The 17,610-nt window shown below is 42.8% G+C and overlaps 2 protein-coding genes across 7 annotated transcripts in view; both read right to left on the minus strand.

Moving 5' to 3' along the window:
- The window catches only part of LOC120449139 (zwei Ig domain protein zig-8), a 40,032-nt gene that overhangs the window by 5,427 nt on the left and 16,995 nt on the right, over window positions 1-17,610 (minus strand). For 5 of the 6 annotated variants that reach the window (XM_039631457.1, XM_039631456.1, XM_039631455.1 and 2 more), the window contains exons 3-5: window positions 3,530-3,741; window positions 1,848-2,058; window positions 604-741 (exon numbers count right to left, since the gene is read on the minus strand). In XM_039631457.1, the coding sequence (XP_039487391.1) occupies window positions 604-741; window positions 1,848-2,058; window positions 3,530-3,741 (561 nt within the window). The remainder of the gene's footprint in view (window positions 1-603; window positions 742-1,847; window positions 2,059-3,529; window positions 3,742-17,610) is intronic. The other variant, XM_039631459.1, reaches the window with a different exon arrangement.
- On the minus strand, window positions 14,126-15,422 carry LOC120449140 (antigen 5 like allergen Cul n 1). The gene is made up of 3 exons (XM_039631460.2): window positions 15,245-15,422; window positions 14,778-15,184; window positions 14,126-14,718 (listed from the first exon to the last, which is right to left on the minus strand). Exons 1-3 carry the CDS (start codon window positions 15,392-15,394, stop codon window positions 14,442-14,444), a joined length of 834 nt encoding a protein of 277 aa, XP_039487394.1. The 5' UTR covers window positions 15,395-15,422; the 3' UTR covers window positions 14,126-14,441.

The raw sequence follows: 17,610 nt of genomic DNA on the forward strand, positions 1-17,610 counted from the left end.
CTTTAGTTAGCTTGGTCTACTATTTGAATTTCATAATTTACTGTACGTATGTTATTGTATCCATAGCATAACAGTTTTTAAACAATTTTAATTCAGCTTTTCATAGCACTTCAAGTTGCTTTATTTGCGAATGTGGCAATCATCTAGCACTCGAATTGCGGCAACACTGCAGAAAGCAGACCGGGAAATTGCGAAAAGGTAGAAAATAATAGGGGGAGCAGTAACAGCAGCAGCAAAAGCAACAGTAACCGTAACAAGCTGGCAAAGTTAGTGGGTAAAAGCTTGTTGGAAAGCAATTTGTTCGTCATGAGCCAGAAAAGTGCTTGCTTCGGGCGCCCAGCACTTGACTCCACAAACACCCCACATCCTGCCCCTCATCCTGCCCCCCATCCTGCCCCTCATCATGCTCCTCAGCTGGCACGAAAAATGTTGTAAAATATTAAAAAATAATATGCATGCATGGCAGCCCTCGAGCAGAGCTCTCATCTCCGTCTGGCACCTAATTCCTCCTCTATCTGCGGTCGGACTTGTCACTCGGCCAAGAAATAAGTGTGCTGCGAGAGCAGAGGATGTCTGGATCTGGATGGGTTCACCGGAACTAACCCGCAACTGTCTGGATGGGTCCGAACATGCCGGCGAACTCATCGTTACTGGACTGGTACACCCGATTCTCGGCTATATAGAAGGCGTCGTCGTTATAATACTGCTGCATCATATCGCTGGTCTCGGCGTCTATCAGGTCTGCTCATCGGAACGTCGGTGGATAACCAAAAATATAAACAAAGGAAAATGGAAAAATAACATATGAAAGAAAATATGAAAGTATAAATAGAAAAAACGTTGAAATAATTATAATACGCCCGTAGCTAAACTAATCAGGCAAAGTACTCGGCGCGGGCATAAAACCAAAAATAGAAATAAACCATCCATTATAATTGCGGGGGCCAAGTCCACCTGCTGAATAATTAAAACCTAATTCGTTGGCTTTCGTATAAAGAACGAAACTTAAAGTTTCTATCCATCAAATTTCTATTCCAATTCCGAATTTTTTATTCAGCTGCGCGCTTGATTTAGAAAAACCATGGGAATAATTCAAGCAAAATATAAAAACGTACTGTGGCCCCAGGCTTAAAGAGGATAAATGTTTTTTTAAAAAATATACACGTCTGTTTTCGTTGCGCAGTTGGTTTGCCCCGCTATCTACACCTTAAATCCCATATAAATAGGCATCCTGTCGATATCCATTTATGTGTGTGCGCCGTGGCTCCTGCCAGTTCCTGTCAGTCCATCAATCTGCCCAAAAGAATTTTGCGAAAAATTCCCCTGTCATATTTACCGGCAGCGTAGCGCCCGCTTTTATATCCTGCTGTGACGATTGCCAAGTGTGCATAATTTACACCCTTGAAAATTGCATGAATATGTAAAAACAATACTGAGAAATATGCGAAATTCCCCAAACAGAGGCCCGGAATTATTTCGAGTCTGCATGTATATGGAATGTTAGTGGATTTACGAGAGTTCGGTGGGATACACTTAACTCTGGAAGAATTACTCTCTTCTTAATACAGAGAATGTCTCCTTAAACTATGTTTCCCTAAGTGACACTAGATGAATTATCTATTGATTTGCAAGTTAAAGAGTTGGATTTTAAGTCAACTCACAAGATATTTCTCTTTCGAGGTATGATGATCTTATTTATCGTTTCTTTCTTATTTTTCACAGAAAGCTCTTTAATAGTTACAAAATCTATTATCGTTGGAATAACTTTTCAATGATTTTGGTTGACTGGCAATCGCCTTCTATTATCTCTATATAGATATCAACTCTGGAGAAGAGCATCTACTCACCCACGATGTTCAGGTTGACCGAGTAGCTGCGCACGGGCTGCGTGGATATCTGGCACTCGTACACGCCGGCGTCCCTCTGCTGGGCCCACTTGATCTGCAGGGTCCACTCGTCGATGTCCCGATGGTAGGAGGTCTGGAACCGCTGATCCGTCGTGTAGGTGTAGGTGCCCACGGTGAGGATGTGCAGGTCACGATGCCGTATCCAAGCAACCTGGTGGGAAGGGACCTCCATTAGTATGCTGTTTCGAGGACTTTAAGCAGAGCCTGATTGTAGTTCGTTCGGGGCCATTGGCCACCGCAGAAAACGGGCAAATTTATGCAGCTCACAGACTGAATTTTCATACAACTTGAAATTAGTGTGCGGAACGCATGACAGACCCGGAAAATGATACGCCCCATACTTCCCATACTTCCCATGCTGCGACATTCACTCGACATTGCCCACTACATTTGATACAAATTTTTGTCCGTCCTTTTGGCCTGCTATTTTTTTGTAATTGTGCCTCCTTTTTTTTTTTTTGGCCACGGAGGCTCCTTGTTTATGCGGCTAACTGTCTAACCAATAACACACACAGTCCAAGAGACAGACAGAGTCGGCCAACTGTGTGGCATCCATCTGTGCAGTTCCACTTTCCTGCCGGCTGCGCCCGCCTGTCTAATTCTGCAATAGCAGCAGGAAAGCGGGAAAGCAGGAAAAAGGCCGAAAAAAAAAGTTGGAAAGTAAACTTTAGCCTGGCCTGGCCATAAATTTAGTGTTGGCCAAAAACCGAGCACGGCCAGTTAACTGGATGATGTGTGCGAGTGTGTGTGCGTCTGTGTAGTTTACTGATTGCGGAAGCGGATTTGGCCTAAAGGAAATCTATGTGCCCCATGACCGTGGCCAAATCGCTTAGCGTTATCAACGTTTTTCGGCCTGCCAACACCTGCCAGCTTTCCCACTAAAAGAAAACGCTACACTTTGGCCAATGCGTGCGAAATATTTGCGCATTGTGTCTGCGGCAAAAAAAAATCTTTATTATATCGCCTGCTCTGCTATGGCAACCAATTTAATTTTGATCGCCGAAAGGCAACACTTTTTGTTACCCGAAAAACTTAGGGGCTAACAACTGGCTAGAGGAGCCTATAATTGGTTTGGGTGGATCAAGTGACGCCATCCTAGAACAAAAAAAAAAAAGGACATGGAAAAACTAGGGAAAACAAGTGGTCAGCATGTGTGTGTGTTTGGGTGTGTGTATTTGGGTGTCGGCTGCTGTCACGTATTACATAATAAACTGGCAGCAAATTTAATAACCCCGCTCTGCTGTTTGGGCCATCTAAGTGGATATTTGGTGACACATTCGCCACACTTGCGACCGCCCCCATTTTGGGGCTCCTTGTTTATTAAATGTAAATAAAAATCAAGATTATTAATACGAAATGTTTCCGGCCGTTGTCTTCCTGTTGACTTAATGCACTGTGCAAAAATATATGCTGTCTTAAGTTTTACAAAACTATAAATATAAAAATTCTTGGGCAAATCTCCATAATATTCTCATGCACAGTCTCATATTTCACGTTTGCTTACTCCTAAGCTTTTCTTTAGTTTTACATATGCTGAAACAAAGCCAAATAGTTGTCTAGATTTTTGGCACGTGTTTGGTGATGTAGTGCGTTATCCCACAGTCGCAGGGACCAGGACTCACCGTCTTATTGCCCAGATGCTTGACACGACAGCCCAGATATGCGGATTTGCCCACCAGCGATGTGATGTTCCTGGGCATCGTGAGATCAAAGTACGGCTCGTTCCACTTGTGGCCATGAGGATAATGCGAGGGTGGTGCGTGGGTGGGCTTCGCCTCGGCGTTATTGTGATTATTGTTGCTTACGGATTGCCGCTGGTAGCACACGGCCAGTCCTGAAAAATGCGTTATAAGATATGAGTATAATATATGCCGCAGATATGTATATATTCAAGTGCGAAAATGGCCTGCCATAATAATAGTTCACTGCAAAAAAAAAGATAAAATAACACACAACTTCCTGCTAGCTGCACCTTAAAGTCGCGTTCTTTAATTAAAAGGATGACATAACCCCCTCGTTTTTTCGCGCTTTTCTGCTCTAAAAAAAAAAAAAACGGAGTCACTAAGTGGCCTTCGCCTGGCTGATTTTCCGAGTGGCGACCATGTGGAGTGGCAGTGGTTGTTGTTTAGTTAGTTGCTCGCATTGCGAAAACACAGTTGTTGTTTCATTTTCATTTATGGCCTGCTGGCAGGGGTTAATTTTCTAATTACTCGACGCGACGACGACTTTCTATGACTTCGCAGTCGGTATTTGTAAAACGGCAAAGGCAAAAAGCTTTTATAACCCACTCAAAACCAGCCCAGTCCCCTAAAACACGCAAATCATGAAACCCTTTTACGGCTAAATTCTGAAACTGTAAAACTGTAAAAATTTCATTTCCGCCTAAAAGGAATCTAGAATCTAACAAAACAAACAAACAACAATCTAAGCGGACTCCCAAATGGCGCAGCTCATAAACTTTGCTGTTTACGAAATTAAGTGCAGACTGAGGTACATACATACATAGTTGGGCATTTTTAAAGTGGTTAAAATAAAACTGAAACGGCAATAAAAATCACGGAGAATTATGAAAGATTGCTTAAATTATATTTGCAAGTGCAATGGATATGCAAAAATACCATATTCCATTTCTCTGGCAATCGAATCGAGTATTTGCTGCATTCCAGCTGCCAGCAACCGAAATGGAATTCTACCGCAAACCGAAGCTGAGGAAGGAAAATTCGAGGCTGCCTGTAAAGGAAATGCCTTTGGTCGGAAAATCCATTCAATGGCCATCTGTAATGGCATCAGTCAATGCTCATTTCGAGTTGCTGCACTGGGCGAAATTAATTGGCAGGCAATTCGATTTGGCAGTTCAGGTAAGAAGTTATTGCAAATATAAGACTTCGATTACATATATATATTTACATTGATTTTAAATGGTAAACGAACATTAAATAAGTGTGCTTCCTTTCATGTTGTTCGAGTGGCAATTCGGCGAAATTCGGTTTGTTCGCCATGCATACGAGTATGCCCCTCCAAGTGTCGTTTAGTCAGAACTTCAGTTTTCCGAAGCCAGCAACGAACCGCAGAACTTAAAGAGCTGCCAGAGCAGCCAGGGCAGCCAGAAGTCCTACAAGCGCTTTTCAGGGTTTTCCACAGAGCTTTCCATAGGGTTTTTTGCAGGGGACTTGCAAGGGGGGTCAAAATGGGATGGGGGAAACCCCCCTGGGGGCAAACACTGCAGAAAAGTGAATGCAAATAGCAGTGCTGCATTGGCATGTCGGGCATATGCGTATTGCTTTTATATAAAACAGCAAATACCAGGTGGGTGGGTGGTCCATGGGCCATGGTGTACCCCATCATGCCAATGATGGTACCCCCAATGTCCACAGATTGTTTGTACGGACTCGTTAGCCAGGCTTTTGTACTGGGCCCGCTTGAGCAACTCATTTATTCATGGCAGCAATTTGAGGGCGAACAAAAAGCTGCGGGCAAATCTGAAAATGAAAATTATTCAAAAAGCGGATTCATGACAAAAATCTCAGCTAAAGGTCAAGGTGCCGACTGTACGACTTCGTAACTTCGTAATCGCCAACCCAGATTGTGCAATAAATACTAATGTGCTGGGATGGAATTAATTTCGTGGCAATAAATCAATTAGTGGGCCCGTTGGGAGGGGCCAACATCACAACATCACGTATACGCCACCGACTCAGGCGAATCGTGGCCGTTGACAATCTATGATTGATTCGCGCCGTGCGGTTGCAGTGGCCCTCAGGCACCGGAAGGTCCTTTAACCCAAACATCCTCTTCGGCTCCTCCGTTCATTTGCATATATGCGCATGCAACGACTCCTTGGGGAACCATAATGAATCATTCGAGCGGCTGCTCAGCGCTCATTTTACGCAAAATTAGCCTTGGCATCCGCCGCAGACATTGCAGCTCACCTGATGGCAAAACAATTGGACCCAACACCCAACACCCAGCACCCAGAACCCAACACCCAGAACCCAGAACCAAGTACAAACGATAACGATGACGATTATGGTTACGAATGTGGAAGGAGGTTGCGTTTGCGAAGGGAGTTTCAGTTTCCACTGCGACCTCATCCATGGCCACAGAACTACGGCTCCGCCCTGTGGAAACAATGGCAATCGGCTGTGTGGAAGGGCCATAAAACGCTTAGTCCTGGCCATGTTCGACCACGGCCAGCATTACGTATGCATGTGTGTGTGTTTGTGTGTGTGTGCATGCTGTCTGTTAAATGGTCTTAAATATTTATAAAGCAAGCACTGGGCAACCGCAGCGGCAATCGTCGAACTGCGGAGCTGCCGGAAGGGTTAACGATTAATTGAAACAGAGTTGAACTACTTCTGCGGCGCCAGGTCAAATATGGCAGGGGTCAACGCATAATTGGGCCGGGGGTTGGCTGTTAAATCACATTAAACCCAATTTTGTGAGGATCCGTTTGAGTGCATTTATCATTGTAAGCCTGCTCTTCCTACATACAGCAGTAATTACTGATTAAAAACAATAGTTCTGGTTAAAAAGTTACATTGAAGAACTTCGTTGAATTGTAAAATATTAATGAGCTATTATGAGTGTAGAACTTAAATAACATTCTTCCTTATTATATACATTTGAAATTGCTATTCAATCTCGCTCCATTTTTCATATGATATTATCTATCTTTCAAATTCAAATGCCTGTTAAGCAGATGTATGCAAAGTAAAAAAAGAGATACCAACACTGTTTGTCCCCCCTTAAAACCCATTTCCATGCCCAACTGCCAACCAAAAGCAGATCCTGACAGACCGAAAGGCACAGACTGCGAATATGAAAAGTGTGCTCAGCGTGGCGTGGCAGACGAGCCTTTGTTGGTCTGCCAACATCCTTCGTATCCTTCGTAGCCGTGCTGAATGTTACCTCAATTAAAGATAAGTATCAAAGTGCATAGTAATCAGGAGGCAGCCAGGCGAGCGACGGCCCAATGGGTAACACACAGCCGGAGGCCAATTCCGGGGCTAAAAACACGGCGGAGAGTGCTGTCAAAATGATTGTCTTACATGCATTACCCACCTTCGTGGTGCTTCCTGTGCTCCTGGCTCATGGCTCATACCCATCGCCCATCGGCTTCCATCACTCAAACATTTTATGTGGCGCGGCGCACCTGGCGTATGCGCAATTTTTACATGCCTGCAAGTTTCTCGCTTACTTGTTACTTATTTTTGCTCCGCTCTCAACTGAACTCGACTTTTTGTTGCACATCGTTTTTCACAACAGCCACAAAATGTAAAATTTTGCGCCATTTTTACTGCAATTTATGCACATTGGCAGAAGGGGGGGGGAGGGTGGAAAATGGCAGGGAAATGGGAGGAAAAACAGAGGGAAAACAGAGGAAAACGAATCCGAAATCCCAGTCCTGCCGGGTACGGCCCTCTTTGGTCATTGCTTGTTAACACACCCAATGGGAGTTATTAATGTTTGCGGCGCTTTATTTACGGCTGCCAGGACTCCGGCCGTATTCAGGCTGCCCAACGAGTCGATTTTTTACGGCCGCCCAAGGATTCGAAGGATTCGCTGACAGGCAACAGCCAGAGATCCCCCCTTCCCCCGAAAAACTTCAGTCCCCCCCTCAGTCAACCCATCCGGAGTTGATTTAAATTTGGTGTAGTTAATTTTTAACCCAATTTTTTACTCAGCGATTTTTTTATTTATGTGCACCGCCCTTTTAATGTTGCAACATTTTATTGCCGGCAGCCATGAAAGAGTGCCCGGCTTAAAGGATTCAATTGCCCGTGGCGCTGTTGATGATGGAAATTTTTAGAAGGGCTCCTATCTAGGATTGTATATCCGAACTTTATGTTCATAAAAAGTTTTTAGGGAGTGCCTTCCATCATTTTTAATCAGTGCAAACCTTTAACAAACATTTAATTCCACTTGCGCCGTGCTCGGCTCGTGTTGAACTTTCCCAACCCGACTTGTCGCATTTTCCTCATTTTCCCTCTCGACTTTGCCAAGTTTTCCACTTCAATTTCTTGGCATGTTTCTCTCTGTGTCATTTGCAAATCAAATTGTAATTGAAGAACTTGGGTAAGTTTTTCTCCTCACAAGGGCGTAAGGGGGAAAGGGTTCTCCATTTCTCGTACAACAATGTGGAAATGTCTTGAGCAGTAAAATATTGTTGGGTAAATACTCGAAGAGGCTGCTTGTGTGTGTGTGTGTGTCGGTGTGTGTGTGTGGCCTGTGGCATATCGAATTTTGATTTTAATCCCCGCTGCATTTGTATGCAAATGTAGCCAGAAACTGAATCGGAATGATTCCTTACAATTTGATTTGCTGTTCACCATGTCTGATTTGGCTTATTGGAATATATAGTGTCTTCCAGTTGGGGTTCAAAAGGGTTCACTTGGCTCACTTATTGGATGTATGTCAATTGGTTAACACAGAAAATCAATAGAAAAGCTTTTCCCGGAAGCATTATGGTAGTTTTTGATTAAAAATGCATAATTGCCATGTTAAAGTCCAACGAAGAAGTCCAAGGGAGCGTCACGCACTGTCTGTTTAGCATACTATATGCATGAGTCGTTTACATTGCGGACCATAAATATAATTTGGTTAATTTTTCATTCCGAGCTGCCTAAGAATTACGAGTCCATCATATATAATTAAGAGGAACGCTTTACAGGAGCTGAGGTATAATTTATAGAAATTGTTTAGAGAAGAAGGAGTTATGTTTTTCTAGTCCTAACAAGTGAACACGCTGAGAGCCATACTTAATACTTTTGCTAGCAATGTTCTATATATATATTTATAATAAAAATATTATGCCTTTTGCCTTGTTATTAATGGTTAATTACATGGTATATATTTATAAAAAATGTTATATATTATGCCTTTCGTTTTGTTATTAATAGTTAATAACGGGGTTTTATCTTTTGTGACCTGACTTTTGATGACAGCATTAAAGATACTTTGCAAGTTGCAGTGCGTTCTGCACTTTCGAGTGGCACTGTATCCACCAACCAGTTGATGGCGACGTGAATGACCAACCCGACATGCAAATGGCGTTGCACTTTGCCGATGGCTCGACTTTAACCCACAAAGAGCACTCCTCGAGCTCTCCTGTTCGTGCACTTGATTGCATGTTGGAGTCCAGGACTCGAGATGGGCTTGCCATAATTCATATTTCAGCCAACTGATGTTTATTAATGCGCATTTGTCGTGGTGTTTATTTAAGCAATTATTGTTATTCAGCCAGGCCATCCGGCCGGAGGGGTTTGAAATGCTAATTAGATTCCGCTGTTGGCGAAGCATTAAAGTGGATGAAAGTGGATGGAAGTGGAGGAGAGTCGAGGAAGGTGGATCCAGGAGGACATCTGTGTTGAGTGGCCAGGAATCGAGACGGAAAATGAAATATCTGACTGACACGCAACATCAACTGTCAATTAATATTGTTCTGGTAAATATTGTTACGCTTTCAATTAAACTTCAATCGATCTGCATAAGCGGCTAATAAATTTCGATGGCATTCGAAGCCGAGGCCGCTAATCGCATTATGTGCAAACATTCTTTGTTTGTTTTTCATTTAACAAGTTTCTGGGGAAAAAAAACCGACAAAACGTATACGAAAACATGATAAATGCTCAGTGACGGAGTAGGAGGGGCGTATATTTTTTTAACAAAAATATTTGCGCAATTCACACATCAAACGAGAGCAAAGTTTTTATGTTTTTGCTTTTATTCGGGAATGGAGTGGAGATTTTCTGTTTGATGTTGTTCAGAGGCGGAAATTGCGCAAATTGTAAAGCGCCACTTTCCGGCCATTCTATCGCTCTCTCTCTTTCTATTCGCCTATACCCCTCTCTATCTATTTGGGTGTCTGTGTAGTGGCATCCAATGGCCAGGCGTTAATTGAATTATGTTTGCTGCACAATTGGCCGCTGAAAGTGCAACAAAATTAAGAGTAACCTTTGAACCTTTTTGATCGGCGGTTTGGAGCTGGAAAGTGGTTAAAAACTAGAAAATAATATTAATGCACCTGTCGCTTAAAATGACTGTGCAAGCAAAGCAAATTGTATGCTCAAATGAGCTGAATAAACAACGAATGAAATTGGCAAATAAATTAAATCAGCTGGAATCACATTTCAAACGAATCAATTAAAGCACAAATTAATCGAAACACGACGATAAAAAATCAAACCAACACAATTTTTATAAATCAAGCAGCAATGAGAAATACAAAAGGATTTAATTTGAGCCATAAAGTTGTTTAAATGATAATTGTTATACTAAAATTGAATAATGAAAACAATATGAAGAGCAAATCCGCATGTAATCCTATCACCATAAGTCCTTCCTCCTGAGTGGATCACATGAATGGCTTTGGCAAGGCTCACTTGACATTTGCCCAGACTTTATCGGGTTGTTTCGATCGCTGTTTTATTCATATCCTTGATGACCCCCGCACATAAGCAGGACGACGAGCTCATTACAAACAATCAAAAGGCAATAGCAGCCGGCCAAAAATTACACAGACCGCAGGGCTCATGGTTTGGGCCATAAAAACAAATAGGCCCGAATCACACACTACATATATGCATGTATGTATGTATATCCCTATAGCGAACACACGCATGTGAAGTGAGTGCCAAAAATAAATGAAACACTAAAACTTAATTTGGTGTTTATGTCGGAGAGAGACGGAAATCGCAGGACGAACCCTAATGACAACTGCCGTCCTTTGTCTCTCGACTCCTTGGAGGATTAATAAACCAAGTTCCTGGCCAAAAGGGACCGCTAATGAACTGTGCCGTTAAGATCCTGTCTATGAACTTGAGCTTCAGCCGGCCAACGCGGCGTATGTGTGATGTCCGTCTGACGTCTGCCTTCTGTGGGCTGTTGTGTTGTGGCTCCTCGTATAAATTATTGGCGCAAACAGAGCAAACATTTGGCACTGATTGCCAAATGCCGTTGGCAATTGTTTTCGTTTGGAGCCACATAAAAAATAATGAAGAAAAATAACTTAAAGCGACGGACTATAAAATAAATGATCCGGCAATGGGATCCGCCGTGTCTCCTCTTCCGCTCCACATTTTCCGCATAAATTGTGTGGAAATTTGCGGCCAGTTTAGCCTGCGGTCACATATATACATAAACAAAGCATATATCCGTTCTGTTCTGTTTGCATATCGCCATACAGCCTGGCAAATTTGTCGGCCATTTGCATTTGACTTGACACAAGGCACAAGGCACAAGAAGCCCATGCTCTGGGTCCCAATCCTGTCCAAAGTTTTACTAGCCCATTTATTATGCTCCATGTATGACATTTGGGCCCTGAGAGATGCGGGGCTAGGCATTTGCGGCTGCGTTCGGGGAATTCCCACGTCCCCCGTCAAGGACAAATAAATCAAAGCCTGCTTTGCCATTTTATTGGAATTGTTGGCCAAATTTTATTTGCCCCACTCCACTCCACACCACTCCACTCAAGTGTCCAGTGTGATCAAATGGATTTGTATTTTTAGCGCAAATTGCATAAATCAAAAGTTTTGCTTTGCCAATTTTGATTTTATACACATTTTGCCTTTTTGCTTTTTGCCATTCTGCGCTCTTGTTGCCATTTCTTTTGGGCCAAACTTTTGATTGCCTCTTAGATGCTGCCATGTCCGAGGTCCAGACTTTTGCCAGCCAAGGCGCTCAACTTCAAACACTTGACAGAATGGGATTTGGTATGTTTCGCCGGCTGTAAGCTACTTTGTGACTTATGAATCATAATTAAATAAATTTTCATATAGCCTGTTGACACATCTGAGTGCTCATTAAACAGTCAAATGGCCAGCAGTAAATCAGGCGAGCTTTGTTTATTCTCTTCTCCCTCTGCCCCAGTAGCACACGCTTTCATAATTTATGCCCGCTTCCAACTAATATCACATTAACTTGTTTAAATTCAGCCACAATTTATGCAACGCACAGTCCTCCTTTAGGCCATAAATTGGCGCTTTCATTCAGCTCGGCCCCTCAATTCGTTTCCAACAATCAAGTTGGTGAAGCGTTCAGGGACGAACAGTCCATTGAATTTCCCTCTGAGCAAAACGGAATTGAATTTGTTTTGATTTCGACATCACGGAATATAAATATTAATACGCCATTTACTATCAAGTGGAAAGCTTGACGAGCTGAGAAATCTTTTACGACTTCATTAAATCATGTGGCACCATATTAATAGTTTTATGTTTATTTTAACGTGCAATGTATGTGCTTGCACATATTTAATTTGTTGAGACATAAATTCCATACAAATTGAACAAACATTTTTCTCATTTATTTAAAATAATATTTAAGGTAGCAGTTTAAATTGGTTCCCTGAGCTGATAGGCATCGTCGTAAATAAAGCGCACCCTATGAAGGAAAAAACATCCCCCACATCCATCAAAAGCCAGTAAAAACCAGCAAAAGCCAACATTGTTGTCCCAGTGCAGAGAAGAGAATAATTTATATCACTCTAACCACTGACATTACATTGTAAACTATTTTATTTATGCGGATATTTATGCTTTTATGAGCCGCGTGAAATATGTTGTGGGCCGTGTTAGTTTTACACGCATTTAATGAGGGTCCCAAACAGCAAACAAAACAAGAGAGAACGCTATAGTCGAGTTCCCCGACTATCTGATACCCGTTACTCAGCTAGTGAAAGGGAGAAGGAGAGTCTTAAACACAATTTTTGGCGGTTTGTAGGCGTTATAGTGGGCGTGGCAGAAAGTTTTTTGGCAAATCGATAGAAATTTACAAGACCAATATAAAAATGAAAAAATATCAAAACATTTTTCAAAAGTGTGGGCGTGGCAGCTTTGGGCGGTTTGTGGGCGTTAGAGTGGGCGTGGCAAAAAGTTTTTTTGCAAATCGATAAAAATTTACAAGACTAATACAAAAATGAAAAAATTTCAAAACATTTTTCAAAAGTGTGGGTGTGGCAGCTTTGGGCGGTTTGTGGGCGTTAGAGTGGGCGTGGCAAAATTTTTTTTGACAAATCGATAGAAATTTACAACACCAATACAAAAATGAAAAAATATCAAAACATTTTTCAAAAGTGTGGGCGTGGCAGTTTTGGGCGGTTTGTGGGCGTTAGAGTGGGCGTGGCAGCATGATTCGACAAACTTGCGCTGCGTCTATGTCCCTGGAGTCTGTATGCTTAATGTCAACTTTCTAGCTTTTGTAGTTCCTGAGATCTCGACGTTCATACGGACAGACGGACAGACGGACAGACGGACAGACGGACAGACAGACGGACATGGCCAAATCGACTCGGCTATTGATCCTGATCAAGAATATATATACTTTATATGGTCGGAAACGCTTCCTTCTGCCTGTTACATACTTTTCAACGAATCTAGTATACCCTTTTACTCTACGAGTAACGGGTATAAAAACGGCACTGTAGTGATTTTAATATTCAGGCAAAATGAACAAACGGAAAACGCACCAAAATGTAATTAGCACAAAAAATAGAGATATACATAAGCATTAATGCATATATGTATTTTCGGCTTGATAAGTTTATAATGGTCGCTGTTCGAGGTGCTGCTAACTAATTCCAGTTGAATTTTAATTAAGCCATAATGAATGTGGCCAGCATTAGTACGAAATTAATTATCGCAGCGGAAAAAATGAACAAAAATGTTGCCTATTTTTCTCGCTCGACTTTAATGAGCCTCGGATTTGACAAAGTAACGGCATATTAAACGTAGGCCTCATCGCGAACGGACACTAAAAATAATGCAGATCCAAGGAAAAACATTTTACATTTTCTTTTTCGGCCGCCGCGGCAGCATTATTAATAGGCACTTAGGGATTTCAGCGGCCGCAGCGGGGGGAGTGGTGGAAATGGTGGTCTCTATATTACGAGCTGATGAAGACACGTTTTTACATTTTGTATATTGACGTTAAAATTAGATGCCAACTTGTCGTCGTCTCGCTCGCTTTTTTCCCGTGCCCAAACAACGCGTATCATATTTTAGCTGCTGATGAGAATGATGATGGTTTTGGGGGCGGCAAGTGTGTGAGTGCCAGAGCTGTAGTTTCAGCCAGTTTATAGCTATTTTACAGGGTACTTACACATGGGGCTATTCAGTGAGCGCATTATTATTCCCTTAAGCATTTTGCTTGTTAAGGAAAAACGTCTTTCTTAAACAAGTCATTTACGAAATATACAAAGTATATAGGCTACACCTCTAACATTGTGTATGGCATCCTTTAATCTATATTCTCCTTGAATAAATCCGAAACTTTAATACAATGCTATCTAGAATTTAATCTAGAATACTTAATTATGTTATATTTTTTCACATACTTTTTATATATGTATAACTTTCGGCATCACTAGCTCTCCAGGTGTCTGTGCTAATGCTAATGCGACTGCGAGATGATATATGACCGCCACGCACTGCGACACAAATCAACGTGTTAAATAGACTGTAAGTGCGCCTGCCACCCACTCCACCCACTCCAACCCTTCAGCTGGGTGTTATTTTTGGCACTCCCCCCTCCACTCTCCTAGAGCGTCCAAAATCGCTTCCCCTTGCCGCCCTGCTCCGCGGGCAAATCCTGGTACTGCTCACCGGCCTTGCAGAGCGATGGATATTTGAGGTCAGCACCGGACTGGCAGCCGATGGCTTTCACCTTGTAGATGGGCCAGTCGGGAACATAATTGCTGGCATAATTGCAGGCGAACAGGAATTGCGGATGTCCTGCGGGCTTCTCGAATCTCAAGGCGGCACAGCCCACAAAGGTGTTGTTGTCGCGCGCCATGACGGCGAAATTGCGCACGGAACTGGTTGGGAAATACATCATTTAAGAACAGAAATATAAACATAAGGAAACGCAACCCACTCTCCCAACTTTCCCTTGGGAAAACGCTGCAACTGCTCGTTTGTGATGTTGATGCTCTGATTCCACCAGCCGCCAATCGACTCCTTTACGAGGCACTCATCCGTGTGATTTTTCTCTTCAGGCAGCAGGGTAATGTTGATCCAGGCCAAGTTCTGGCCAGAGTTCTGGAACTCCGGAGTGTTGTGGCAAGGATCGTACTGCAGGACACACTGCTGCACATTCAGTGTGGCCAGATCGGCCAGTTCTGCATGCCACTGCAGTGTGGCCATGCGATCGGGCTGTGGCAAAGTGGCGATTTTCCCGGCAGCAAGGACATTTCGCAGGGCATTGTGCTCGGCAAGGATCAGGTCCTGCAGGCCAGTGAGATTGACCAAATGGGCGCCGGCATCACACTGTTTGCCCAACTCCTAGAGCAAATAATACCTCCATTGAAGGCAAACTATTAAGTCCAGCTAAAGTTACCCTACCCCTTTGTTCTTGCAGGCAATGTGGTTTTTCAGCGAGGGGCACAAACCACTCTGGCAATAGTCCGTGGGCGGAGCGGTGGCATTGTCCTGGCTGAATGCAACCTGCAGGAATCCAAGGAGCACAAGGGCCACTACCAACGCTGTAGACATGCTGCTGATACACTCTTTTACTGCTCGTTTGCCAACCGAGTTCCCCTTTTATACTGCCCAGAAGTCTGGCTATGTGGAGGGGAGACAACTGTTTCCCAATCGGAGCACTTGCCACAGCTGTTTTTGCCACCACTGCCACTTGATTCAAACTGAAACTGGGGCTAAGCCGGGCCAGCACAAACACAGCTAGTCGTCCGTAAATGACCAAGTTAAGACCTGGTTGCCAACTGGGATGACACCTGCTTCGATCCTATCAATGCCTGGTGCTCCCAGCTTCCCCCGCTTTCTCCGTCGACTTATGCCACTTGACATATTATCCCACTTGGCATTCTAGGCACAAGCAAAAAAAGCAAAAGGAAAAAAAAGATGTAGAAAACTAAGAAATAGAAGCCAAATGAAAACGAATGCTTAAATCCAAAAAATTCCTTTCATAGCGCAATTTAAACTGCAAACACACAAAACGAAATGCAGGGAGGTGGGCATCCATTCATGGCAAGACCAAGAAAAACATAGAATGGCAAAAAGAAAATGAAAATAAGGGAAGAGAAAGAAAACCAGAGGGAAATGCCGCCATGTCCTTGTCGTTCATTTTCTACCTCAATTGAAATAGTTTTCTCCTCGGCTGCGAAATTGTTTGCTGTTGCTGCAACAGTTTTTCACTTTCATTATGGGACAGAAGATTACGAGGGTGGCTTTACAATGTTTTCAGAAATGCTCAAGCCTTGAGTCTTGAGTCTTAGGGAAACTCTTGATAGGTTTCCCAAGTAGTTCAATTATTTAATTGGACGGGATGCCTCACAACTTATATTAACCTCAAATGCTTATGACGATCTAGAAATATTTTATAATTATAAATAATAGGTTTAATTTATGAAATAGTTATCAAGAATTTTAGTCAAAAGGGAGTAAGTTTTATCACTTTTTATCACTCCTTTTTTAAAGCTGTTGATATGATTGCCTACCAATTTTTAAAACTTTTTTGTATTTAGAATTTCTATACTCCACTTACAGTAAATAGCTTCCTTTAAGGACTTCATATGTCTGCGGTATTTCCAACCAAAAAGCCCACTTAATTTCAAGCCAAACGTACCCGAAATTGTAAAACTAAAATGCTGGCATACTTCGAGCAGACTCAAGTGGCATTTTCGCATCAAAAATTAAGTAGAACTGCCAACTGGTGAAGCAACTCTTGCCACATAATATCTCATTCTGTTTCACAGAGCCCGCTTTCTGTTGGCCCCTTTCTCTGCTTTCTCTGCTTTCTCCGCTTTCCCCTCACCCCCTCCTTCGCTCTAAGTCTTCGGGTGTTTTTGTGTGCAACACGCAATGACAGTTCACAGCAGACAAAAGTAAGCCAAGTCCAAGTCCAAGAGTGAAGAGTGAAGAGCGGTGAAAGGCAGGAAAGAAGGCCAGATAACAGCCAAAGATTTCTCTCCTTTTGTAAACACATTTAACCATTATTATTTATTATTACTATAGCCATTGTTGTGCCCGTAGCTCGGCAATTTCATTTCATGCTCTCGTGCAGAGGGAAACTCGAGAGCCAAAGGAAAGCGACACACTTGAGGGCGGAAAACGCAATGAAAGGGGTAGGAAAAAAAGAAAACAGGCTAAGGTCATCAGCTAAAGTTACCCAGTTAACTACAAGGAGGGGTGGAGAAATGGGAAAGGTGGGTGGTGGGTTGGCCAGGAATCAGGTGAGCTGGTCAGGTAAAAGGCATCGGCTTACACTTGCTTTTCACTTAATTGGATTTGCCTTGGCAGCGTCTCCTTAGCCGGGCTAATAATTGCAGTTTGCAATTATTTTCAGCCCCTTTTGCCGTTCGAACAGCTCTGCGGGATTAGAGGGATGCACTTGCAAAATGTCAATTGGAAATTAAAACTTTCCACTTTCCCTAAAAGTCGAGCCCAAAATGAAGAAGCCTTTAAGGGCAAGAAGAAGTTTGTGTGCGAACGCGAAACAATTTCAATTTGGTTTCATTTCCTCACTCGCTGTTCGCTCAAATTTATTCACCCTTCCCGCGATCGAGGTTTTCCTTTGATTGGCATTGGGTGTGAGCAGGAAATTGAAATTCTCACACATTCGCACACACATTAGGTTGGAAGTTTGGGTAAAAGGCGCACTTGCCACTGGCACTTTGGCAGCACATATTTGCATATTTTAAGTAAAAATTTAAGTGTTAAGCAGCCACCTCCCATTCGCATCTCTCATCTGT

The sequence above is a fragment of the Drosophila santomea genome, chromosome 3L (genome assembly GCF_016746245.2).
Source record: "Drosophila santomea strain STO CAGO 1482 chromosome 3L, Prin_Dsan_1.1, whole genome shotgun sequence".
In the NCBI taxonomy this organism is placed as follows: domain Eukaryota; kingdom Metazoa; phylum Arthropoda; class Insecta; order Diptera; family Drosophilidae; genus Drosophila; species Drosophila santomea.